General features: G+C 38.1%; 1 protein-coding gene across 3 annotated transcripts in view; it reads right to left on the bottom strand.

Moving 5' to 3' along the window:
- PPME1 (protein phosphatase methylesterase 1) overlaps window positions 1-25798 on the bottom strand; it is a 90567-nt gene that overhangs the window by 26312 nt on the left and 38457 nt on the right. For all 3 annotated transcript variants that reach the window (XM_050756235.1, XM_050756237.1, XM_050756236.1), the window contains exons 4-5: window positions 3688-3745; window positions 2829-2880 (exon numbers count right to left, since the gene is read on the bottom strand). In XM_050756235.1, coding sequence (XP_050612192.1) covers window positions 2829-2880; window positions 3688-3745 — 110 coding nt within the window. The remainder of the gene's footprint in view (window positions 1-2828; window positions 2881-3687; window positions 3746-25798) is intronic.

The raw sequence follows: 25798 nt of genomic DNA, 5'->3' as shown, positions 1-25798 counted from the left end.
AATTCTTGAACAATTCCAAGAAACTTTCGGTTGCTAACACACAAATAATGAGTAAAATAAAAGGATGCTATGGACGACTATCTAAGTCCAATTCTCCTTAAAGTACACATTAACTGAATTGAAGGGGTTCTGCAGTATCCGCCTCATGCACAAAGGTAGAGAGGTCTGAAACACACCAACTGAACATCGTGTCTGAGCTTAGGAAAGGCATATTTACCCAGGTAGAAGGTAGTTACGATTAATCACTTGATCATCTACCACCAAGAAAAATGTATTGTTATTAAAATCAAGCAGAGCATTCAGTCAACAAGTACCTTACTTGAGGTAAGTCCTGAAAATCCAGAGAAATACAATAAAGATAAAGTAGCAAGGGTTACCTACAAATCCAGACTGTAACTGGATGTATCACAATTTTGGTGGATGCTTTTTAAAGGGATTCTGTCATATTTTAATGCTAGGTTACTTTTCTGAGAAGCATTACTGTGTATCACAGAAACTGGAATATCAGAATGACCCAAGCTCAAATTTGGCTTTTTCACATACTTTCTTATGGAGTATTTAGGTTCCGCAGTTGATAGTAAGTATGCCTATTTTGAGATTTTTTTTTTCCACAGAGTAACTGAATTCAGAAATCACATAAATGTTTGACTGCTTGGATAATTTCAGCAAGAATCCAGTTTGTTCGCCCTTTTGATTCTTGGTCATCATCTTCATCTACTGTGGATGATTTTTATTATTAAAAAAATTTTTTGGTGCCAGTTAACAACTTACTACCTCAACTCCAATTCATCCTTCATTGCCTGCTCTACAAAAACAGACGTGAGTGAGGCCTTTAAATATTTTTCCCTTGCCAGTAGGCATGATGTTAAGCTATGTTAATGGAGGGTGCTAGAGAAACACAGAACTTCCCCCAGTATCCAACTCCTGCCAATTCCTGCACAATTCCTCCTGCACAAATGGCTTCTCCAGTACTCTAGCCCTCCCCCACCCAGTGTTTTTGTAGACAAGTGCCTCTGGTGAGATACCTCCCCAAGAATAGCTTTCCCTGTACCTTAGAGGGCAGAATTCTGTCAGGTTCCAAAGGGCAGATTTTCAGCAAGTTCTAACCTTCGGTAAGCCATGGTTGTGCATTCTCCAACAAGGTCTGGATCTCAACCCTGGGTGTACTCCCTCAGCCCAAGGGAGGAGTGGTTGTTCCTTATATCTGCTTTCCTATATTACTAAGAGTTTTCTTTACTTCTTACTACCAATCTCTCATTCCAATCCCCTGTTATTGTGAATAATTATTTATATTCAACTTTACTTATACAATTTACTATGTTGTTTCTCTCTCCTGATGAGCCCTAGACTGAAACATTATTATTTAGTCCATGTTTCCTTAAGGTTCTCAATTAATTCTTCAATTTCCTCTAGAATGTTAACCAAGGCATCATCATCAATTTGTCTGACTGCCTGGACACTCAGATGATGTATTTCACTTTTTTGTTAAAAGTCAAGAAACCCTTTACTTCCTTAAAAATCATTCACAAATCTTCCTAGAGGTATCACTAACAGGCTTGACTGTTTAAGGATATATTGCTCTCATATTAACAAAGGCAGTAGGAATAATTGGGGGAACAGATTCTTACCTCTCTTTTCATAGTTTTTAAGGCATATGTTCATTGAGTGGAATGATACTCATACTATACACATTATTTCTTTCTCTCTCTCTCTCTGACAAGGACTATAGTTGAATGACCTTAAATTCAATCTACTGACTGTGTGATTTCATACAGTTATTCAACCTATATGAGCCAGTTTCCTCATCTGTAAAAGGATATGTCTGTATTACAGAGTTAATAATGAGGATTAATTTCAATAAATGATTACACAAAATAATGATTATTAATAAATGCTTAGTTTATACTTTAATGAAAGCTGGCTGATAAAAAGTACACAAATAACACCTACTATAATAATAAAACAACTATCTCCAGGTAGACAGTAAAAAAAAATAGTATTAAAATTATTGCTACATCAGTTTGGGCTCTGAAGGAAAAAGTTTATTCTTAAATTAAAGCTGCTAAAGTAAAAGAGGGCAAGATATTTTTGGCCAAAGTGACCAAATACCTGAGAGAGTATGTATTAAAGCAGAATGGCTAGAAGAATCCTATTTATGCTATAGGTCAGTGATTCCCAAACAACAGTCATTGAACTGGCTCCATCAGATTCCTATATAGAGCTTTATCAAAATATAAATGTCCAGACCCCACGGCTAGAAGTAGGTCTGGGGTAGGGTCAAGTCATCTGTATGTCTCGTAACTTCTCGAGTGATTCTGATGAGTGAGCACTTTTGAGAGTCACTGTATATGCTACATTCATTTTTTACTTTAGGCCCAGGGTATAACTGTCATTTTTTTAATATCATGTTCTCATCTTTCTATGACATAAGACGAAGAATATGCACAGGATACCTGAAGGAGAAACTCTCAAGGCCTCTTGCATACAACTACTTTTCCAAGCATAAGTCCATAATAGGTATCCAGATTCAATGCAATTCCATCAACAGAAGAAAACTTTCAAAAGCCTTCACAAACTAAACTGTGCCTTGAAGAATTTTCATGTGCTTTATATGATGATCATTGCATTGGACATACCAAGAAAGATGCAGGTTTCTTTCAAGATTAAATAGTAAGGAGAAACCAAAAGTAGAGGAGAGAGAACAGAAGTAAAATGTTCCTTGTGGTAATTATTCTCCAACAATCTCATCAGGAAAGTGATAAAGTTATAGTACTATTTATAATAGTGATGGGAGACAGGCAATGTGTAAGAAGTATCTGGTTACTTACTTTGCCATTGTTTCTGCAGACAGATCTTCAGGATTCTTGACTTTTGTTTCACCTAAAATGAAAATAGTTTTAAAATAAAATTCCCACAGACAGGAATTATAAAAGCAGAAGAATTCTCTTTTAAAAATACCATCTTTGGACAATGGATTAAGGACTTTATAATTTTACACAATGAGTTTAGCAAGGATTTTCTACAGACAAATCTTTACAGTTATCCTAAGAAGGATAATTACAGTAGCCTAGCAAAGATTTATCCACATTCCTTATACATCAGCATAAGAATCTGGTTACTTTAAAGGACATTTTCTTAGCTTAACACATATAAAATACAAAAATAAATACTATAAATAAAACTTTAATATATATACATACACATACATTTGTAAAGACTAGAAGCTACGACTTCCTTCAAAATGCCCAAATCGAGCTGGGCACAGTGGCTCACAACTGCTATGCTAGCACTCTGGGAGGCAGAGGTGAATGAATCACTTGAGGTCAAGAGTTCGATACCAGCCTGGCCAACATGTGAAATCCTGTCGCTACTAAAAATACAAAAATTAGCTGGGCATGGTGGCGCACACCTGTAATCCCAGCTACTAGGGAGACTGAAGCAGGAGAATTGCCTGAACCCAGGAGGCAGAGGTTGCAGTGAGCTGAGATTGTGTCACTGCACTCCAGCCTGGGTGACAGAATGAGACTCCATCTCCAACAAAAAAAAAAAAAAAGAAAAGAAAAAAAAAGCCCAAATGGAATAGACAAGGTAATTTTATGGCCATGTTGAAATTTCTAATAGTTACGACTATTCAAAGGGGCTTGATGACTATAATCCAGTAAATGGCTAATTAAGAACTTTACTCACCATGACTTCGCAGATCCAAAGCCACAATCCTACACTGAACTCTACTAATAATCGCTGCCTAGGAGAAAAAGGAAAAGGAAAAGTAGTTAAGACACATCTAGGATAACAAATTTTGCCCAATTCCCAATGATAACTTTGTAAAATGAACTACCATCAGAATTCAAAGGACCCAAGAGAATCAAAAGACTTTCTACTTTTAAGCAAAATGAAAGAATGATGATTTTCTACTAGTTTTGGCATATATTGTAGTTCTGTCCCAACTTCAAAATATGGCTTTCTCTACTTAAATCCCTCTTTCAATCTTAATTCTTCCTATCCTTTCTTGACACACACAGTTAAGAGCCTTTAGACAATGACCCTCTGAGCTCTGGTTTTCATCTATATTCTTTGGATATCTTTTCCTTACTCTGGAGAGAGAATCCCTTAAATAAGGATGGTGAGTCAGTTTATATCTTGGCTCAGGACATCACAGAAACATGACATTCAAATCATGAAATTTGCTGAAAGTAGAAGTCACGGAAGAGTCTTCTTAAGATTCACTTAAGACAGATACTGTAGAACATACAAGTTTGTGTTCCTGTTAAAAATGTATTGAAAAAGAAATCATATCATGGGGGAGGTACAATTTTAGAGGTTGAAAGAAATCTGAAATAATTGGGGATCTTCTTCCTCAACTAAATTGGATTCTTTGACAATAATATATCACAATTAGGGCTACCAAATGTCAACAAATTTTAACTTTTAAAAATAAAATAAGAGAACTGTCTAGTCTAACCATCACATTTTATGAATGAGAAAACTGAGGCCAAGAGAAAGAAAATTATTTGCCCAGGGTCACATAACAAATAAAAAGTAAAAACAGAACTAGACCCAAGGTAAGTTACCAATATAAAAGTAAAAGTAAATCACAAAACAAGTCAGATTAAGTCATATTTTTAAAATCCCATAGAAAATCAAGTCTGATTCTATTCCTATTACTCTAACGAATACCGTTTAAAGACAACAATGGAATGAAATTCTACTATACTTTGCTGTTTGTTCCTGAAAGCTATTTGCTAATTTACAGGAGTTATTTAGTGACAGTAAAGCCTTCAATGACAAAAACAAATCCATATGTTAGAAATAAAATTAAGTGGCAAAGATAGTATTAATTTGCTTGATTTCTGTAGATAATAGAACCAGGTTTATAAAACATAAACAAAATATATATTTGAAATTCTAGGCTTTAACTTGAAAGCAATGATTTACAATCATAGGTACCTGTCAGAAAATCCCTACAAATATTAAAAACAAAATTTTCATTTATTTATTTAACAAATCTTTCTAATAAAAATCTGGCACCAATGGAGTAATGGAGTTACAGGAGGGAAAAATACTGGCAATACTCCTGCTCTCATGGTATCTACATTCTACTATGGTGGAGGAAGACTAGAAAAAAATAAACGAGCAAAGTAAATTCACAGACTAACACGTGCTTTAAAGATAATAAAAAAGTGTCAGAGCAGATCTATGGTAGCTACTCCAGATCTTGCCACAAATAGTACAACTTTGCTACTTCTGAAATGGATGAGTGGAAAGCAGCTATTTAAGAACTAGACTTAACCAACCATTTTCTCACTAGAATATTATGGTGTTTAGCAGTAACTGCAACAATAGCAGTAGCAGCTAATGTCTACTAAATCTATGTGCCAGTCAGCAATCTAAATGCCTCAAATGAATTACCTAACTTTCTCCTCACAACTCTTTACTACTTAGACATAATTTTCAGCATTTTACAGATGAGGGCATTTCACAGAGAGATTACATAACTTGCCCAAGGCTAAATAACTAATAAGTGACAGAGACAATTTTCAAATCCAAGCTGCCTGGTTCCAGGTGGTTTTCAACCCTGGCTACATAACAGAATCACCTAAATACTACCGCCCAGGTACAAACCCACCAGAAATTCTGATTCAAGTGAACTGGGTTAAGGGCCAAAGTTATTTATACATTTTAGACTTCTCCAGGTGATTCTAATGTATACCCAAAATGAAGGCCTACTATCCTAACCCTAGACTAGAGAACAAGAGACAAGACTGGAAGATGTGGGTAGTAATAACCTGCTTCTGTATCACTTCGTAATCCCACCAGATTATCTCAGATAATCTCATATTATCTTCTTAAGAAGTCGGCTGGGAAAATACTAGTACAGTTTTTTTGGCTGACAAAACAGGTTCTTAGAGGTTTATCAAGTATTGGTGAAAGTATGGAGAAATAGGTATCCCCACAAATACATGATATCCTCAAACTTAATTTTGGCCAATTTGATAAGTGAAAAGTGGTATTGTTTTTTAAAAAATTTTGCGGGTACATAGTAAGGGTATATATTTGTGGGGTACATTAGATATTCTGATACAGGCAAACAATGTACAACCATCACATCAGGCAAATGAGGCAGCCATCACTTTAAACATTTATCCTTTCTTTGTGTTCAAAACAATCTAATTATATCCTTTTAGCTATTTTAAAATACACAGTAAACTACTGTTGACTGTAGTCACCCTGTTGTGCCATCAAATACAAGATCTTATTCATTCTATTTAAATATTTTTGTACTCATTAACCATCCCCAATTGTCCTCCACCTCCCACCTCCCTCCCCTCATCCATTATTCCCAGCCTCTGGCAACCATCCTTCTACTCTCCATCTCCATGAGTTCAATTGTTTCCATTTTTAGCTCCCATAAATAAGCGAGAACATGCGAATTTTTTCTGTGCCTGGCATATTTCACTTACCATAATGACCTCCAGTTCCATCCATGTTGTTGCAAATGACAGGGATCTCATTCTTTTTTATGGCCAAATAGTACTCCTTTGTGTATATGTACCATATTTTCTTTATCCATTCATCTACTGATAGACACTGGTTGCTTCCAAATCTTGGCTATCGTGAACAGTGCTGTAATAAACACGGGAGTGTAGTATATCTTCAATGTACTGATTTCCCTTCCTTTGGCTATATATGCAGTAGTGGGATTGCTGCATTATATGGTAGTTCTATTTTTAGGGTTTTTTTTTTTTTTTGAATCTACAAACTGTTCTCCATAGTGGCTTTACTAATTTACATTCTCACCAACAGTGTATGAGGGTTTCCTTTTCTCCACATCCTCACCAGCATTTGTTATTGCCTGTCTTTTGCATCAAAGCCATTTTAACTGGGGTGAGATGATACCTCATTATAGTTTTCATTTGCATTTCTCTGGTGATCAGTGATGTTGAGCACCTTTTCATATGCTTGTCTGCCATATGAATATATTCCTTTGAGAAATGTCTATTCAGATCTTTTGCCCATTTTAAAATTGGATTTTTTCCTATAGAGTTGTTGAGCTCCTTATATATTCTGGTTATTAATCCCTTGTCAAATGGATAGTTTGCAAATATTTTCTCCCATTCTGTGGGTTGTTTCTTCACTTTGTTGTTTCCTTTGCTGTGCAGAAGCCTTTTAACTTGACATGATCCCATCTGTTCATTTTTGCTTTAGCTACCTGTGCTTGTTGGTTATTACTCAAAAAATCTTTCCACAGTCCAATGTCCTGGAGAGTTTTCTCAATGTTTTGTTTTAGTACTTTCATAGTTTCAGGTCTTAAATTTGAGTATTTAACTCATTTTTAGTTGATTTTTTTTTTTGTCTCTTAAATTAATATTTTTATTTTTTATTTATTTATCTTTCTTCTCCACACAGGAGACATGGAGCCCACTTACAAACTAGATCCAATTCCATGAAATCCAATGTTTTTACATAATTAATTTTATGTATACTAGTTTTTCAAACGTGCCAACAATTTTTGTGGTGTCAGGCTGACATGTAGCTTTAGAAAACATTATTTCTAGAATTATACACATAACATTGCATTACAACAAACAAAAGTCATTTTTAAATAGGAATATTCTAATGAAGAAGTGTTGTGTTTCATTCTCTAACAAAATTTAGATCCTTTAAATACCATATTCAACTATTTCATTGACATTCTGGTGGGCTTCCCTGGGTTTCTCTTACCTAATAATAAATTATCAGGGATTATTTTTTATTTTTTATTTTTTTTAAAATTTATTTATTATTATTATACTTTAAGTTCTAGGGTACATGTGCATAACGTGCAGGTTTGTTACATATGTATACTTGTGCCATGTTGCTGTGCTGCACCCATCAACTTGTCAGCACCCATCAACTCGTCATTTACATCAGGTATAACTCCCAATGCAATCCCTCCCCCCTCCCCATGATAGGCCCCGGTGTGTGATGTTCCCCTTCCAGAGTCCAAGTGATCTCATTGTTCAGTTCCCACCTATGAGTGAGAACATGCGGTGTTTGGTTTTCTGTTCTTGTGATAGTTTGCTAAGAATGATGGTTTCCAGCTGCATCCATGTCCCTCCAAAGGACACAAACTCATCCTTTTTTATGGCTGCATAGTATTCCATGGTGTATATGTGCCACATTTTCTTAATCCAATCTGTCACTGATGGACATTTGGGTTGATTCCAAGTCTTTGCTATTGTGAATAGTGCCGCAATAAACACACGTGTGCATGTGTCTTTATAGCAGCATAATTTATAATCCTTTGGGTATATACCCAGTAATGGGATGGCTGGGTCATATGGTACATCTAGTTCTAGATCCTTGAGGAATCGCCATACTGTTTTCCATAATGGTGAACTAGTTTACAATCCCACCAACAGTGTAAAAGTGTTCCTATTTCTCCACATCCTCTCCAGCACCTGTTGTTTCCTGACTTTTTAATGATCGCCATTCTAACTGGTGTGAGATGGTATCTCATTGTGGTTTTGATTTGCATTTCTCTGATGGCCAGTGATGATGAGCATTTTTTCATGTGTCTGTTGGCTGTATGAATGTCTTCTTTTGAGAAATGTCTGTTCATATCCTTTGCCCACTTTTTGATGGGGTTGTTTGTTTTTTTTTTGTAAATTTGTTTGAGTTCTTTGTAGGTTCTGGATATTAGCCCTTTGTCAGATGAGTAGATTGCAAAAATTTTCTCCCATTCTGTAGGTTGCCTGTTCACTCTGATGGTAGTTTCTTTTGCTGTGCAGAAGCTCTTTAGTTTAATTAGATCCCATTTGTCAATTTTGGCTTTTGCTGCCGTTGCTTTTGGTGTTTTAGACATGAAGTCTTTTCCCATGCCTATGTCCTGAATGGTACTACCTAGGTTTTCCTCTAGGATTTTTATGGTATTAGGTCTAACATTTAAGTCTCTAATCCATCTTGAATTAATTTTCGTATAAGGAGTAAGGAAAGGATCCAGTTTCAGCTTTCTACTTATGGCTAGCCAATTTTCCCAGCACCATTTATTAAATAGGGAATCCTTTCCCCATTTCTTGTTTCTCTCAGGTTTGTCAAAGATCAGATGGCTGTAGATGTGTGGTATTATTTCTGAGGACTCTGTTCTGTTCCATTGGTCTATATCTCTGTTTTGGTACCAGTACCATGCTGTTTTGGTTACTGTAGCCTTGTAGTATAGTTTGAAGTCAGGTAGCGTGATGCCTCCTGCTTTGTTCTTTTGACTTAGGATTGTCTTGGAGATGCGGGCTCTTTTTTGGTTCCATATGAACTTTAAAGCAGTTTTTTCCAATTCTGTGAAGAAACTCATTGGTAGCTTGATGGGGATGGCATTGAATCTATAAATTACCTAGGGCAGTATAGCCATTTTCACGATATTGATTCTTCCTATCCATGAGCATGGTATGTTCTTCCATTTGTTTGTGTCCTCTTTTATTTCACTGAGCAGTGGTTTGTAGTTCTCCTTGAAGAGGTCCTTTACATCCCTTGTAAGTTGGATTCCTAGGTATTTTATTCTCTTTGAAGCAATTGTGAATGGAAGTTCATTCCTGATTTGGCTCTCTGTTTGTCTGTTACTGGTGTATAAGAATGCTTGTGATTTTTGCACGTTAATTTTGTATCCTGAGACTTTGCTGAAGTTGCTTATCAGCTTGAGGAGATTTTGGGCTGAGACAATGGGGTTTTCTAAATATACAATCATGTCATCTGCAAACAGGGACAATTTGACTTCTTCTTTTCCTAACTGAATACCCTTGATTTCTTTCTCTTGCCTAATTGCCCTAGCCAGAACTTCCAACACTATGTTGAATAGGAGTGGTGAGAGAGGGCATCCCTGTCTTGTGCCAGTTTTCAAAGGGAATTTTTCCAGTTTTTGCCCATTCAGTATGATATTGGCTGTGGGTTTGTCATAAATAGCTCTTATTATTTTGAGGTACGTTCCATCAATACCGAATTTATTGAGCGTTTTTAGCATGAAGGGCTGTTGAATTTTGTCAAAAGCCTTTTCTGCATCTATTGAGATAATCATGTGGTTTTTGTCTTTGGTTCTGTTTATATGCTGGATTATGTTTATTGATTTGCGAATGTTGAACCAGCCTTGCATCCCAGGGATGAAGCCCACTTAATCATGGTGGATAAGCTTTTTGATGTGTTGCTGAATCCGGTTTGCCAGTATTTTATTGAGGATTTTTGCATCGATGTTCATCAGGGATATTGGTCTAAAATTCTCTTTTTTTGTTGTGTCTCTGCCAGGCTTTGGTATCAGGATGATGTTGGCCTCATAAAATGAGTTAGGGAGGATTCCCTCTTTTTCTATTGATTGGAATAGTTTCAGAAGGAATGGTACTAACTCCTCCTTGTACCTCTGGTAGAATTCAGCTGTGAATCCATCTGGTCCTGGACTTTGTTTGGTTGGTAGGCTATTAATTATTGCCTCAATTTCAGAGCCTGCTATTGGTCTATTCAGGGATTCAACTTCTTCCTGGTTTAGTCTTGGAAGAGTGTAAGTGTCCAGGAAATTATCCATTTCTTCTAGATTTTCCAGTTTATTTGCGTAGAGGTGTTTATAGTATTCTCTGATGGTAGTTGTATTTCTGTGGGGTCGGTGGTGATATCCCCTTTATCATTTTTTATTGCGTCGATTTGATTCTTCTCTCTTTTCTTCTTTATTAGTCTTGCTAGTGGTCTGTCAATTTTGTTGATCTTTTCAAAAAACCAACTCCTGGATTCATTGATTTTTTGGAGGGTTTTTTGTGTCTCTATCTCCTTCAGTTCTGCTCTGATCTTAGTTATTTCTTGCCTTCTGCTAGCTTTCGAATGTGTTTGCTCTTGCTTCTCTAGTTCTTTTCATTGTGATGTTAGGGTGTCAATTTTAGATCTTTCCTGCTTTCTCTTGTGGGCATTTAGTGCTATAAATTTCCCTCTACACACTGCTTTAAATGTGTCCCAGAGATTCTGGTATGTTGTATCTTTGTTCTCATTGGTTTCAAAGAACATCTTTATTTCTGCCTTCATTTCGTTATGTACCCAGTAGTCATTCAGGAGCAGGTTGTTCAGTTTCCATGTAGTTGAGCGGTTTTGATTGAGTTTCTTAGTCCTGAGTTCTAGTTTGATTGCACTGTGGTCTGAGAGACAGTTTGTTATAATTTCTGTTCTTGTACATTTGCTGAGGAGTGCTTTACTTCCAATTACGTGGTCAATTTTGGAGTAAGTACGATGTGGTGCTGAGAAGAATGTATATTCTGTTGATTTGGGGTGGAGAGTTCTATAGATGTCTATTAGGTCTGCTTGCTGCAGAGATGAGTTCAATTCCTGGATATCCTTGTTAACTTTCTGTCTCGTTGATCTGTCTAATGTTGACAGTGGAGTGTTGAAGTCTCCCATTATTATTGTATGGGAGTCTAAGTCTCTTTGTAAGTCTCTAAGGACTTGCTTTATGAATCTGGGTGCTCCTGTATTGGGTGCATATATATTTAGGATAGTTAGCTCTTCCTGTTGAATTGATCCCTTTACCATTATGTAATGGCCTTCTTTGTCTCTTTTGATCTTTGATGGTTTAAAGTCTGTTTTATCAGAGACTAGTATTGCAACCCCTGCTTTTTTTTGGTCTCCATTTGCTTGGTAAATCTTCCTCCATCCCTTTATTTTGAGCCTATGTATGTCTCTGCGTGTGAGATGGGTCTCCTGAATACAGCAGACTGATGGGTCTTGACTCTTTATCCAGTTTGCCAGTCTATGTCTTTTAATTGGAGCATTTAGTCCATTTACATTTAAGGTTAATATTGTTATGTGTGAACTTGATCCTGCCATTATGATATTAACTGGTTATTTTGCTTGTTAGTTGATGCAGTTTCTTCCTAGCCTCGATGGTCTTTACATTTTGGCATGTTTTTGCAATGGCTGGTACCGGTTGTTCCTCTCCATGTTTAGTGCTTCCTTCAGGTCTCTTGTAAGGCAGGCCTAGTGGTGACAAAATCTCTAAGCATTTGCTTATCTGTAAAGGATTTTATTTCTCCTTCACTTACGAAACTTAGTTTGGCTGGATATGAAATTCTGGGTTTAAAATTCTTTTCTTTAAGAATGTTGAATATTGGCCCCCACTCTCTTCTGGCTTGTAGAGTTTCTGCTGAGAGATCTGCTGTTAGTCTGATGGGCTTCCCTTTGTGGGTAATCCGACCTTTCTCTCTGGCTGCCCTTAAGATTTTTTCCTTCATTTCAACTTTGGTGAATCTGGCAATTATGTGTCTTGGAGTTGCTCTTCTCGAGGAGTATCTTTGTGGCGTTCTCTGTATTTCCTGGATTTGAATGTTGGCCTGCCCTACTAGGTTGGGGAAGTTCTCCTGGATGATATCCTGAAGAGTGTTTTCCAACTTGGTTCCATCTTCCCCCTCACTTTCAGGCACCCCAATCAGACGTAGATTTGGTCTTTTTACATAATCCCATACTTCTTGCAGGCTTTGTTCATTTCTTTTTCTTCTTTTTTCTTTTGGTTTCTCTTCTCGCTTCATTTCATTCATTTGATCCTCAATCGCTGATACTCTTTCTTCCAGTTGATCGAGTCGGTTACTGAAGCTTGTGCATTTGTCACATATTTCTCGTGTCATGGTTTTCATCTCTTTCATTTCGTTTAGGACCTTCTCTGCATTAATTACTCTAGCCATCAATTCTTCCACTTTTTTTTCAAGATTTTTAGTTTCTTTGCGCTGGGTACGTAATTCCTCCTTTAGCTCTGAGAAGTTTGATGGACTGAAGCCTTCTTCTCTCATCTCGTCAAAGTCATTCTCCGTCCAGCTTTGATCCGTTGCTGGCGATGAGCTGCGCTCCTTTGCCAGGGGAGATGCGCTCTTATTTTTGGAATTTCCAGCTTTTCTGCCCTGCTTTTTCCCCATCTTTGTGGTTTTATCTGCCTCTGGTCTTTGATGATGGTGATGTACTGATGGGGTTTTGGTGTAGCTGTCCTTCCTGTTTGATAGTTTTCCTTCTAACAGTCAGGACCCTCAGCTGTAGGTCTGTTGGAGATTGCTTGAGGTCCACTCCAGACCCTGTTTGTCTGGGTATCAGAAGCAGAGGCTGCAGAAGATAGAATATTTCTGAACAGCGAGTGTATCTGTCTGATTCTTGCTTTGGAAGCTTCCTCTCGGGGTGTACTCCACCCTGTGAGGTGTGGGGTGTCAGACTGCCCCTAGTGGGGGATGTCTCCCAGTTAGGCTACTCAGGGGTCAGGGACCCACTTGAGCAGGGAGTCTGTCCCTTCTCAGATCTCAACCTCCATGTTGGGAGATCCACTGCTCTCTTCAAAGCTGTCAGACAGAGTCGTTTGCGTCTGCAGAGGTTTCTGCTGTTTTTGTTATTTTTACTGTGCCCTGTCCCCAGAGGTGGAGTCTACAGAGACAGGCAGGTTTCCTTGAGCTGCTGTGAGCTCCACCCAGTTCGAGCTTCCCAGCAGCTTTGTTTACCTACTTAAGACTCAGCAATGGCGGGCGCCCCTCCCCCAGCCTCGTTGCTGCCTTGCCGCGATATTGCAGACTGCTGTGCTAGCAATAAGGGAGGCTCCGTGGGCGTGGGACCCTCCCGGCCAGGTGTGGGATATGATCTCCTGGTGTGCCTGATTGCTTAAAGCGCAGTATTGGGGTGGGAGTTACCCGATTTTCCAGGTGTTGTGTGTCTCAGTTCCCCTGGCTAGGAAAAGGGATTCCCTTCCCCCTTGCGCTTCCCAGGTGAGGCGATGCCTCACCCTGCTTCAGCTCTCGCTGGTCGGGCTGCAGCAGCTGACCAGCACCGATCGTCCGGCACTCCCCAGTGAGATGAACCCAGTACCTAGTTGGAAATGCAGAAATCACCGGTCTTCTGTGTCGCTCGCGCTGGGAGTTGGAGACTGGAGCTGTTCCTATCTTTAGTTGATTTTTGTATATGGCAAGAGATAGGGGTTTCGTTTCATTCTTCTGTATATGGATATCCAGTTTTCCCAGCACCATTTATTAAAGAAACTGTCCTTGCCCCAACGTATGTTCTTAGCACCTCTGTTGAAAATGAGTTCACTATAGATGTATGGATTTGTTTCTGGGTTCTCGATTCTGTTCCATCGGTCTATGCATCTGTTTTTATGGCAGTACCATGCTGTTTTGGTTGTTATAACTCTGTGGTATAATCTGAAGTCAGGTAATGTTATTTCTCCAGTTTTGTTCTTTTCTATCAGGATAGCTTTGGCTATTCTGGGTCTTTTGTAGTTCTATGTAAGTTTCAGAATTGTTTCATTTTTGTGAAGAATATCATTGGTATTTTTGATAGGGATTGTGTTGCATCTGTAGATTGTTTTGGGTGTTATGGACATTTTAACAATGTTGATTCTTCCAATCCATGAACATGGAATATCTTACCCTTTTTTGTGTCCTCTTTAATTTCTTTCATCAGTGTTTTATACATTTCATTGTATTTCACTTCTTTGGTTAATTCCTAGGTATTTTATTTGTACCTACTGTAAATAGGGTTACTTTCTTGATTTTTCAGATTGTTCACTGTTGGCATATAAAAACACTACTAATTTTTGTATATCAATTTTTTATCCTGTAACTTTATTAAATTGATCAGTTCTAACAGTTTTTTGGTGGAGTCTTTAGGATTTTCTAAATATAAGTTCATATCATCTGCAAAATAGGATAATTTACTTTTTCCTTTCCAATTTGGATGCCCCTTCTTTCTTTCTCTTGTTTGATTGCTCTAGTTAAGACTTCCAGTACTATGCTGAATAACAGTGATGAAAGTGAGTATCCTTGCCATTTTCCAGATCTCAGAAGAAAGCTTTCAACTTTTCATTTATCATCCTTTTAGTATGATACAAGCTGCAGGTCTATCGTATATGGCTTTTATTGTGTTACATTCCTTCTATACCCAGTTTAAGTTTTTTGTTTTTTGTTTTTTTAAATCACGAAAGGATGTTGAATTTTATCAAATGCTTTTCCAGCATCAATTGAAATGTTCATATGGTTTTTGTCCTTCATTCTGTTGATATGATGTATCACATTGATTGATTTGCATATGCTGAACCATCCTCGCATCCCAGGATAAATCCCACATGATCATAACGAATAATCTTTTTCTTTTTTTTTTTTTTTTGAGAAGGAGCCTTGCTCTGTCACCCAGGATAGAGGGCAGTGGCATGATCCTGGCTTCCTGCAACCTCCATTTCCCAAGTTCAGGCAATCCTCCCACCTCTGCCTCTTGAGTAGCTGGAATTAGAAGTGTGCACCACCATGCCTGGCTAATTTTTGTATTTTTAGAAGAGACAGGGTTTCACCATGTTGGCCAGGCTGATCTTGAACTCCTGACCTCAGGTGATCCACCTGCCTCAGCCTCCCAAAGTGCTGGGATTACAGACACAAACCACTGTGCCCAGCCTGAATAATCTTTGTAATGTGTTGTTGAATTTGGTTTGCTAGTATTTTGCTGATGATTTCTGCATCAATGTTCAGCAGGGATATTGGCCTGTAGTTTTTGTTTTTGTCTGTCTGGTTTTGGTATTAGGGTAACTAGCCTCATAGAAGGAGTCTGGAAGTATTCCCTCCTCCTCTATTTTTCAGAATAGTTTGAGTAGGACTGGTGTTATTTCTTTTTTAAATGTTTGGTAAAATTCAGCAGTGAGGCCATCAGGTCCCATTTTTTCTTTACTAGGAGATTTTTATTACAGCTTGGATTTCATTATTTGTTATTTGTCTGTTCAGGTTTTGGATTTCTTCATGGTTCAACCTTCATAGGATGTATCTGTCTAGAAATTTATCCATTTCTTCTAGATTTTCCAACTTATTGGCATATAGTTGCTCATAGTATCCTCTAGTAATCCTTTGAATTTCTGTGGTATCAGGTGTAAGGTCTCCTTTTTCATCTGATTTTATTTATTTGAGTCTTCTTTTTTTTCAGTCTAGCTAAAGGTTTGTCAATTTTATGTTTTCAAAAAACAACTTTTTATTTTGTTGATCTTTTTTACTTTTTTGTTTTGATTTCATTTATTTCTGCTCTGATCTTTATTATTTCTTGTCTCCTGCTAATTTTGGGTTTGGTTTGCTCTTGCTCTTCTAATTCTTTAGGATGCATCGTTGGATTGGTTATTTGAGGGTTTTCTACATTCTTGATGTAGGCTCTTATAGCTATACACTTTCCTCTTAGTATGGCTTTCACTGTATCTCACAGGCTTTGGTATGTTATGTTTCCATTATCATTTGTTGCAAGAAATTTTAAAATTTCCATCTTAATTTCATTGACGAACTGGTCATTTAGGAGCATACTGTTTATTTTCCATGTGTTTGTATAGTATCCAAAATTCCTCCTCTTATTGATTACTAGTTTTATTCCATTGTGGTCAGAAAATATACTTGATATAATTTCAATTTTTTGAATGTTATCCAAGACTTGTTTTATGGCCTAACATGGTCCATCCTTGAGAATGATCCATGTGTTGAGGAGAAGAATGTGTATTCTGCAGCTGATGGATGAAGTGTTCTGTAGGTAACTATTAGGTCCATTTGACATATAGTGCAGATTAGGTAAATTTTTTTTGTTGATCTTCTATCTCGATTATCCAGTGCTGAAAGTGGGGTATTGAAGTCTCCAGCTCTTATTGTATTGAGGTCCATCTCTCCTTCTTTAGCTCTAATATTTGCTTTACCTATTTGGGTGTTCCAGTGTTGGGTGCATATATATGTATAACTTATATCCTCTTGCTGAATTGACCCCCTTATCATTATATAATGACCTTTGCCTCTTTTTATAGTTTTTGTCTTGAAATCTATTTTGTCTGATATACATATAGCTACTCCCGCTCTTTTTTAGTTTGCATCAGCATGGAATATCTTTGTCCCTCACTTTATTTTCAGTTTATATGTGTCTTTATAGATAAAGAGTGCTTCTAGTAGGCAAAAGGTCAGTGGGCCTTGTTTTTGTATCCATTCAACCACTCCATGTCTTTTGATTGGAGAGTTTAGTCCATTTATATTCAACATTATTATTAATAAGGACTTATTCCTGTGACTTTGTTTTCTGGTTGTTTTGTGGTCTTCTCTGCCTTCTTTCCTGTCTTCCTTTACTGCAGGTGTTTTTCTCTGGTGGTATGTTTAAATATCTTGCTTTTTATTTTTTGTGTATCTGTTGTATGTTTTTGGCTTGAGTTTGCTTGCAAATAGTATCATAACCCATTACTGTAAAGTGGTGACAATTTAAAACTGATTTCATAAACAAACTAACAAACAAGCATAGAGAAAACCAATACAAACTCTACATTTTAACTTCAGCACTCCACTTTTCAATGTTTGTTGTCTCTACTTCTTTTCTTTTTTCTTTTTTAAGACAGGGTCTCACACTGTTGCCTAGGCTGGAGTGCAGTAGTATGATCTCAGCTCATTACAACCACTGCCTCCCAGCTCAAGCAATCCTCCCACCTCAGCCTCCCAAGTAGCTGGGTCTACAGGCACACACCACTACACTTGGTCAATTTTTTGCTTTTTTTTGTAGAGATGCAGTCTCACTGAGACCAGGCTGGTCTCAAATTCCTGGACTCAAGCAATCTGTCCACCTTGGCCACCCAAAGTGCTGGGATTACAGGTGTAAGCCACCATGCCCAACCTGTTTTTAGCTATTGTTTCTATTTATATATTATTGTGCCGTTTATGTCTTGAAAAGTTGTCATAGTTAATATTTTTTATTGGTTCCTCTTTTAGTCTTTCTACTCAAGATATGGGTAGTTTATACACAACAATGTTATTCTGTGTACTTATCAGTGAGTTTTGCACCTTCAGATGATTTCTTAGTGTTCATTAATGTCCTTTTGTTTCAGATTAAAGTCCTTTTCTTTCAGATAAAAGAACTACCTTTAGCATTTCTTGTAAGTCTGGTGTTGATGAAATCCTCCAGCTTTTGTGTGTCTGGGAAAGTCTTTTCATGTTTGAAGGATATTTTGACTGGATACGCTATTTTAGTGTGAAAGTTTTTTTTTGTTTGTTTTGTTTTTTTTCCAGGATTTTAAATATGTTATGCCACTCTCTCCTGGCCTGTGAGGTTTTCACTGAGAAGTCTGCTTCCAGATGCACTGGAGCTCCATTGTATATTATTTGTTTCTTTTCTCTTTCTGCTTTTAGAATTCTTTCTCTATCTTTGACCTTTGGGAGTTTGATTATTAAATGCCTTGAGAGTCTTATTTGGGTTAAATCTGCTTCGTGTTGTATAACCTTCTGGTATTTGAATACTGATATGTTTCTCTAGGTTTGGGAAGTTCCGTTATTAACTCTTTGAATAAATTTTCTATGCCAATCTCTCTCTCTACCTCCTCTTTAAGACCAGTAACTCTTAAATTTGCCCTTTTGAGGCTATTTTCTATTGTCGGTGTGCTGCATTTTTATTTTATTCTTTTTATTTTGTCTCCTTTGTGTATTTTCAAATAACCTGTCTTCAAGCTCACTAATTCTTACTTCTGCCTCATCAACTATGTTGAGACTCTGACACATTCTTTGTTACATCAACTGCATTTTTCAACTCCAGAATTTCTGTTCTTTTTAATTATTTCAATTGCTTTGTTAAATTTACCTGATAAATTTTCTGAATTCCTTTTCTGTTATCTCGAATTTTGTTGAGTTTCCTCAAAATAGCTATTTTTGAATTCTGTCTGAAAGGTCACATATCTCTGTCTCTCTGGGATTGGTCCCTGGTGCCTTAGTTCATGTGGTGAAGTCATATTTTCCTAGACAGTCTTGATGTTTGTAAATGTTGATCAGTGATTGGGCATTGAAGAGTTAGGTATTTATTGTATGTTTGTACCCATTCTTCCTGCGAAAGCTTTCCAGGTATTCAAAGAAACTTGGGCATTGTGATATAAGTTTTTGGTCACTGAAGCCACATCTGCATTAGGGGGCACCCCAAACCCCTAGCTCTTGCAGACTCACAGAGGTATTATTTTGATGGTGTTGGATAAGATCTGGAAGAATTCTCTGGATTACCAGGCAGAGATTCTTACTCTCTTCCTTCATATTCTCCCAAATGAATGGGGTCCCTCTCTGTGCTGAGTTTCCTGGAGCTCAGGGTGGAGTGACACAAGTACCCCTATGGCCACCAGCACTAGTACTGTGCTGGGTCAGACCTGAAGCCATCACAGCACTGGGACTCACCCAAGGCCTACAGTAACCACTGCCTGGCTATGTATGTTCACTCAAGGCCCTAGAGCTCCATAATCAGCTGGTGGCAAAGCCAGCCAGGCTTCTGTCCTTCCCTTCAGGTCAGTGGGTTGCCCCTTGGTTCCAGGTGAGTCCAGAGATGCCATCCAGGAGTTACGGCTTAGAGCTGAAAACCTTAGGAATCTACCTGGTGCTCTATTATACTGCAGCTGAGCTGGCATCCAAGTCACAAGACAAAGTCCTTCCTACTCTTCCCTACCCTTTCCACAAGCATAGTCTTTCCCTATGGCTACCACTACCCCAGGCCCATGTCAAGTACTGCCTGGCTACCACCAGTGTTTATTCATGGCGTAAGAGCTCTTCAGTCACCTTATGGTGAATGCTGACAGGCCTGGGACTGGCTCTTCAGGGCAGTGGGCTCCCCTCTGGCCCAGGGTAGGTCCAGAAATGCGGTCCGAGATCTACCCCACTGGTAACTAACTGCAACATGAAATCTTCTTTACCCTTCCCTCTCCTTTTCTCAATCATAAAGAGTCCTTCCTTATAGCCACCACAGCTGGGAATGTATTGGGTCATACCTGAAGCCAGCACATCTCTGAGTCTTACCTCAGGACCACAGCAAGTACTGTCTGAATACCGTTGCTGATTATTCAAGACCCAGGGGCTCTTTCGTCAGCAGGTGATGAATCCTGCCAGGACTGGGTGTTCCCTTCTAGCTCAGTATGTGTCATGCTGTCTGGGAATTAGGGCCTGGAATCGGCCTTGGTACTCTGCCTGGTACCTTATCCTACTATAGCTGAGCTGGTATCCAAGTTGCAAAACAAACTCCTTTTTACTCTTTCCTCTCCTCTTTTCAAGCAGAAGGAAGGAGTCTCTCCCAGAGCTGCAAGCTGCTCCGAGACCTGAGGTTGGGGGAGGGATGGCGCAAGCACTGCCCCGGCTGCCCCTGGTGTCTCACAAGGTTATGTGCTGCTCAAGTCCACTGGCTCCAAGACCAGCACAGCACCAGGACTTGCCCAGGAACTGCAGTCCTTGTGGCCTAGTCTGCTTTTCAAGTTTATTTAGGACCCCAGAACCCTTTAGCTTGAGTGGAAAGGCTTTCCAGAACTCAAATTCAGAACACTGGAATGGGTAATTCCCCTCTGGCTAAGGCTGGTCTAAATCCTCCCTCTGTGGAAACTGACTGAGCCCTGCCCAGTGTTGCTTTCTGCTGTGACAGGGCAGCACTGAGTTCCAATGCAAAGTCACACAATCACTGTGCTCTCCCTCTCCCAAGCACATAGATTCTCTCTCCATTCCATGCAACCACTGCCAGCGGATGGGGAAGGGGTGGTGTCAGTAATTCAAGACTGTCTTTTCTATCCTCTTCAGTGTCTCTTTAAGTGATATGAAGACAGATCTAGGTACTGTAATCATTCACCTGATTTTTGGTTCTTATGAAGGTGATTTTTTATGTGAACATTTGTTCAATTTGGTGTTCCTGTGGGGAAGACGATAAGTGGAGGCTTCTATTTCAACATCTTGCTCTGTTGCCCCTCTCAAAAGTGTTATTCTTTTATTTTACTTTATATTTTGCTAATAGTAAGGTAGTCCCATTTTTATAAGTTTATCCATTATCCATAGTTCTTCTGTGAACTAACACTTATCTCTTGCCCATTTTTCTTGTGGATTATCTTTTTTCTTACTGCTTTGTAGTTTTTTCTTCTTTTTAATATAATGAAAATATTAACCCTTTGCTTATAGTTTGTATTGCACATATATGAAATATTTTTTATCTAACACATAGCTTGTGTTTTAACTTTAAGGTATTTTGTCTAGAAGTTTTTGTTTTGGTAAAGTCAAATTAATCTTTTATTTACGGCTTTTACTTCTTTTGGCTAAGTTTAAAAAGGCCTGCCTTAAGGTTGTATCTGAATTTTTTTAAGATTTGTTTTTTAAATTCAGCCCTTTAATTCATTTGTATTGTCATTTTCATTGTGTATTAAATTCCTTTTTATACGTGGGCTTATTTCTTTATTCTTTCTGCCAATACCGGACTATTAACTGATAGACTTATGTTTTGATATTTGAAAGACTAGATTGCTCTTTTTCTTGCTCTTTTTCAAAATTATCTTGGTTATTCCTAGGCATTTATTACTCTGCGTGAATTTCAGTTTGTTTAATTAACTCTCGTGAAAAAATCCCACTGGGATCTTAGCCAGTTTGGCTAGATTCATACAGGAACATAACTTATTTCCCTATTCAGATTTTCCTTTAAATTCTTCTGTGACATTTTATTTTCTTCATAAATGTCTTACAATTAAAAAATAAAGTCTATTCCCAAGTATTTTATATTTTGTTGCTTTTATGAATAGGATCACTTTTCCTATTATATTTCCAGATCTGCTAAGTGCTAATTTTAGAAAAAACAGATTTTTAAACCTCACCTTTGTAAACTACTGCTTAACCAGTAGTTTGTCAGTTGATATTCTTGATTTTCTAGAGACAGAATATCTTCACATAATAACTGTTCTAGCAATTTTTTTCAAATCTTTAAAACTTGTCTTTATTGTATTGACTAGAAACTCCAATATAACACTGAAAATTGCACCCTTACTGTCTTAGTCCATTTATGCTGCTATAAAGAAATATCTGAGCCTGAGTAATTTATTTTTTTATTTTATTTATTTATTTTTTATTATACTTTAAGTTCTAGGGTACATGTGCACAACGTGCAGGTTTGTTACATATGTATACTTGTGCCATGTTGGTGTGCTGCACCCATCAACTCGTCAGCACCCATCAACTCGTCATTTACATCACGTATAACTCCCAATGGCATCCCTCCCTCCTCCCCCATCCCCATAATAGGCCCTGGTGTGTGATGTTCCCCTTCCAGAGTCCAAGTGATCTCATTGATCAATTCCCACCTATGAGTGAGAACATGTGGCGTTTGGTTTTCTGTTCTTGCGATAGTTTGCTGAGAATGATGGTTTCCAGCTGCATCCATGTCCCTACAAAGGACACAAACTCATCCTTTTTTATGGCTGCATAGTATTCCATGGTGTATATGTGCCACATTTTCTTAATCCAGTCTGTCACTGATGGACATCTGGGTTGATTCCAAGTCTTCGCTATTGTGATAGTGCTGCAATAAACATACGTGTGCATGTGTCTTTATAGCAGCATGATTTATAATCCTTTGGGTATATACCCAGTAATGGGATGGCTGGGTCATATGGTATTCCTAGTTCTAGATCCTTGAGAAATTGCCATACTGTTTTCCACAGTGGTTGAACCAATTTACAATCCCACCAACACTGTAAAAGTGTTTCTGTTTCTCCACATCCTCTCCAGCACCTGTTGTTTCCTGACTTTTTAATGATTGCCATTCTAACTGGTGTGAGATGGTATCTCATTGTGGTTTTGATTTGCATTTCTCTGATGGCCAGTGATGATGAGCATTTTTTCATATGCCTGTTGGCTGTACGTATGTCTTCTCTTGAGAAATGTCTGTTCATATCCTTTCCCCCTTTTTGATGGGGTTGTTTTTTTCTAGTAAATTTGTTTGAGTTCTTTGTAGGTTCTGGATATTAGTCCTTTGTCAGATGAGTAGATCGCAAAAATTTTCTCCCATTCTGTAGGTTGCCTGTTCACTCTGATGGTAGTTTCTTTTGCTGTGCAGAAGCTCTTTAGTTTAATTAGATCCCATTTGTCAATTTTGGCTTTTGTTGCTGTTGCTTTTGGTGTTTTAGACATGAAGTCCTTGCCCATGCCTCTGTCCTGAATGGTATTACCTAGGTTTTCTTCTAGAGTTTTTATGGTTTTAGGTCTAACATTTAAGTCTCTAATCCATCTTGAATTAATTTTCGTATAAGGAGTAAGGAAAGGATCCAGTTTCAGCTTTCTACTTATGGCTAGCCAATTTTCCCAGCACCACTTATTAAATAGGGAATCCTTTCCCCATTTCTTGTTTTTCTCAGGTTTGTCAAAGATCAGATGGCTGTAGACATGTGGTATTATTTCTGAGGGCTCTGTTCTGTTCCATTGGTCTATATCTCTGTTTTGGTACCAGTACCATGCTGTTTTGGTTACTCTAGGCTTGTAGTATAGTTTGAAGTCAGGTAGCGTGATGCCTCCAGCTTTGTTTTTTTGATTTAGGATTGTCTTGGCAATGCGGGCTCTTTTTTGGCTCCATATGAACTTTAAAGTAGTTTTTTCCAATTCTGTGAAGAAACTCATTGGTAGCTTGATGGGAATGGCATGGAATCTATAAATTATCTTGGGCAGTATGGCCATTTTCATGATATTGATTATTCCTATCCATGAGCATGGTATATTCTTCCATTTGTTTGTGTCCTCTTCTATTTCACTGAGCAGTGGTTTGTAGTTCTCCTTGAAGAGATCCTTTACATCCCTTGTAAGTTGGATTCCTAGGTATTTTATTCTCTTTGAAGCAATTGTGAATGGAAGTTCATTCCTGATTTGGCTCTCTGTCTGTTACTGGTGTATAAGAATGCTTGTGATTTTTGCACATTAATTTTGTATCCTGAGACTTTGCTGAAGTTGCTTATCAGCTTAAGGAGATTTTGGGCTGAGACGACGGGGTTTTCTAAATATACAATCATGTCATCTGCAAACAGGGACAATTTGACTTCTTCTTTTCCTAACTGAATACCCTTTCTTTCTTTCTCTTGCCTGATTGCCCTAGCCAGAACTTCCAACACTATGTTGAATAGGAGTGGTGAGAGAGGGCATCCCTGTCTTGTGCCAGTTTTCAAAGGGAATGCTTCCAGTTTTTGCCCATTCAGTATGATATTGGCTATGGGTCTGTCATAAATAGCTCTTATTATTTTGAGATATGTTCCATCAATACCGAATTTATTGAGCATTTTTAGCATGAAGGGCTGTTGAATTTTGTCAAAGGTCTTTTCTGCATCTATTGAGATAATCATGTGGTTTTTGTCTTTGGTTCTGTTTATATGCTGGATTATGTTTATTGGTTTGTGTATGTTGAACCAGCCTTGCATCCCAGGGATGAAGCCCACTTAATCATGGTGGATAAGCTTTTTGATGTGCTGCTGGATTTGGTTTGCCAGTATTTTATTGAGGATTTTTGCATCGATGTTCATCAGGGTTATTAGTCTAAAATTCTCTTTTTTTGTGTGTCTCTGCTAGGCTTTGGTATCAAGATGACGTTGGCCTCGTAAAATGAGTTAGGGAGGATTCCCTCTTTTTCTATTGATTGGAATAGTTTCAGAAGGAATGGTACCAGCTCCTCCTTGTACCTCCGGTAAAATTCGGCTGTGAATCCATCTGGTCCTGGACTTTTTGGTTGGTAGGCTATTTATTATTGCCTCAATTTCAGAGCCTGCTATTGGTCTATTCAGGGATTCAACTTCTTCCTGGTTTAGTCTTGGGAGAGTGTAAGCGTCCAGGTAATTATCCATTTCTTCTAGGTTTTCTAGTTTATTTGCGCAGAGGTGTTTATAGTATTCTCTGATGGTAGTTTGTATTTCTGTGGGGTCGGTGGTGATATCCCCTTTATCATTTTTTATTGCGTCGATTTGATTCTTCTCTCTTTTCTTCTTTATTAGTCTTGCTTGTTGATCTCTTCAAAAAACCAGCTCCTGGATTCACTGATTTTTTGGAGGGTTTTTTGTGTCTCTGTCTCCTTCAGTTCTGCTCTGATCTTAGTTATTTCTTGCCTTCTGCTAGCTTTTGAATGTGTTTGCTCTTGCTTCTCTAGTTCTTTTCATTGTGATGTTAGGGTGTCAATTTTAGATCTTTCCTGCTTTCTCTTGTGGGCATTTAGTGTTATAAATTTCCCTCTACACACTGCTTTAAATGTGTCCCAGAGATTCTGGTATGTTGTATCTTTGTTCTCATTGGTTTCAAAGAACATCTTTATTTCTGCCTTCATTTTGTTATGTACCCAGCAGTCATTCAGGAGCAGGCTGTTCAGTTTCCATGTAGTTGAGCGGTTTTGATTGATTTTCTTAGTCCTGAGTTCTAGTTTGATTGCACTGTGGTCTGAGAGACAGTTTGTTATAATTTCTGTTCTTTTACATTTGCTGAGGAGTGCTTTACTTTCAACTATGTGGTCAATTTTGGAATAAGTGCGATGTGGTGCTGAGAAGAATGTATATTCTGTTGATTTGGGGTGGAGAGTTCTGTAGATGTGTATTAGGTCTGCTTGGTGCAGAGTTGAGTTCAATTCCTGGATATCCTTGTTAACTTTCTGTCTCGTTGATCTGTCTAATGTTGACAGTGGGGTGTTGAAGTCTCCCATTATTAATGTATGGGAGTCTAAGTCTCTTTGTAAGTCTCTAAGGACTTGCTTTATGAATCTGGGTGCTCCTGTATTGGGCGCATATATATTTAGGATAGTTAGCTCTTCCAGTTGAATTGATCCCTTTACCATTATGTAATGTGAGCCTGAGTAATTTATAAGGAAAAGAAGTTTATTTGGGTCACAGTTCTGCAAGCCGTATAAAAGTACGGCACCAGCATCTGCTCCTGCTGCTGAGTGCATCATGCTGCTTCCACTCATGGTGGAAGGCTAAGGGGAGCTGGCAGGTGCAAAGGTCATGTGGCAAAAAAGTGGAAGCAGAAAGAAGGGAGGGAGATGTCAGATCTTGTTAAATAAC

This window comes from Macaca thibetana, chromosome 14, assembly GCF_024542745.1.
Source record: "Macaca thibetana thibetana isolate TM-01 chromosome 14, ASM2454274v1, whole genome shotgun sequence".
NCBI classification, from domain to species: domain Eukaryota; kingdom Metazoa; phylum Chordata; class Mammalia; order Primates; family Cercopithecidae; genus Macaca; species Macaca thibetana.
This window is presented reverse-complemented; position numbering and strand designations above follow the sequence as displayed.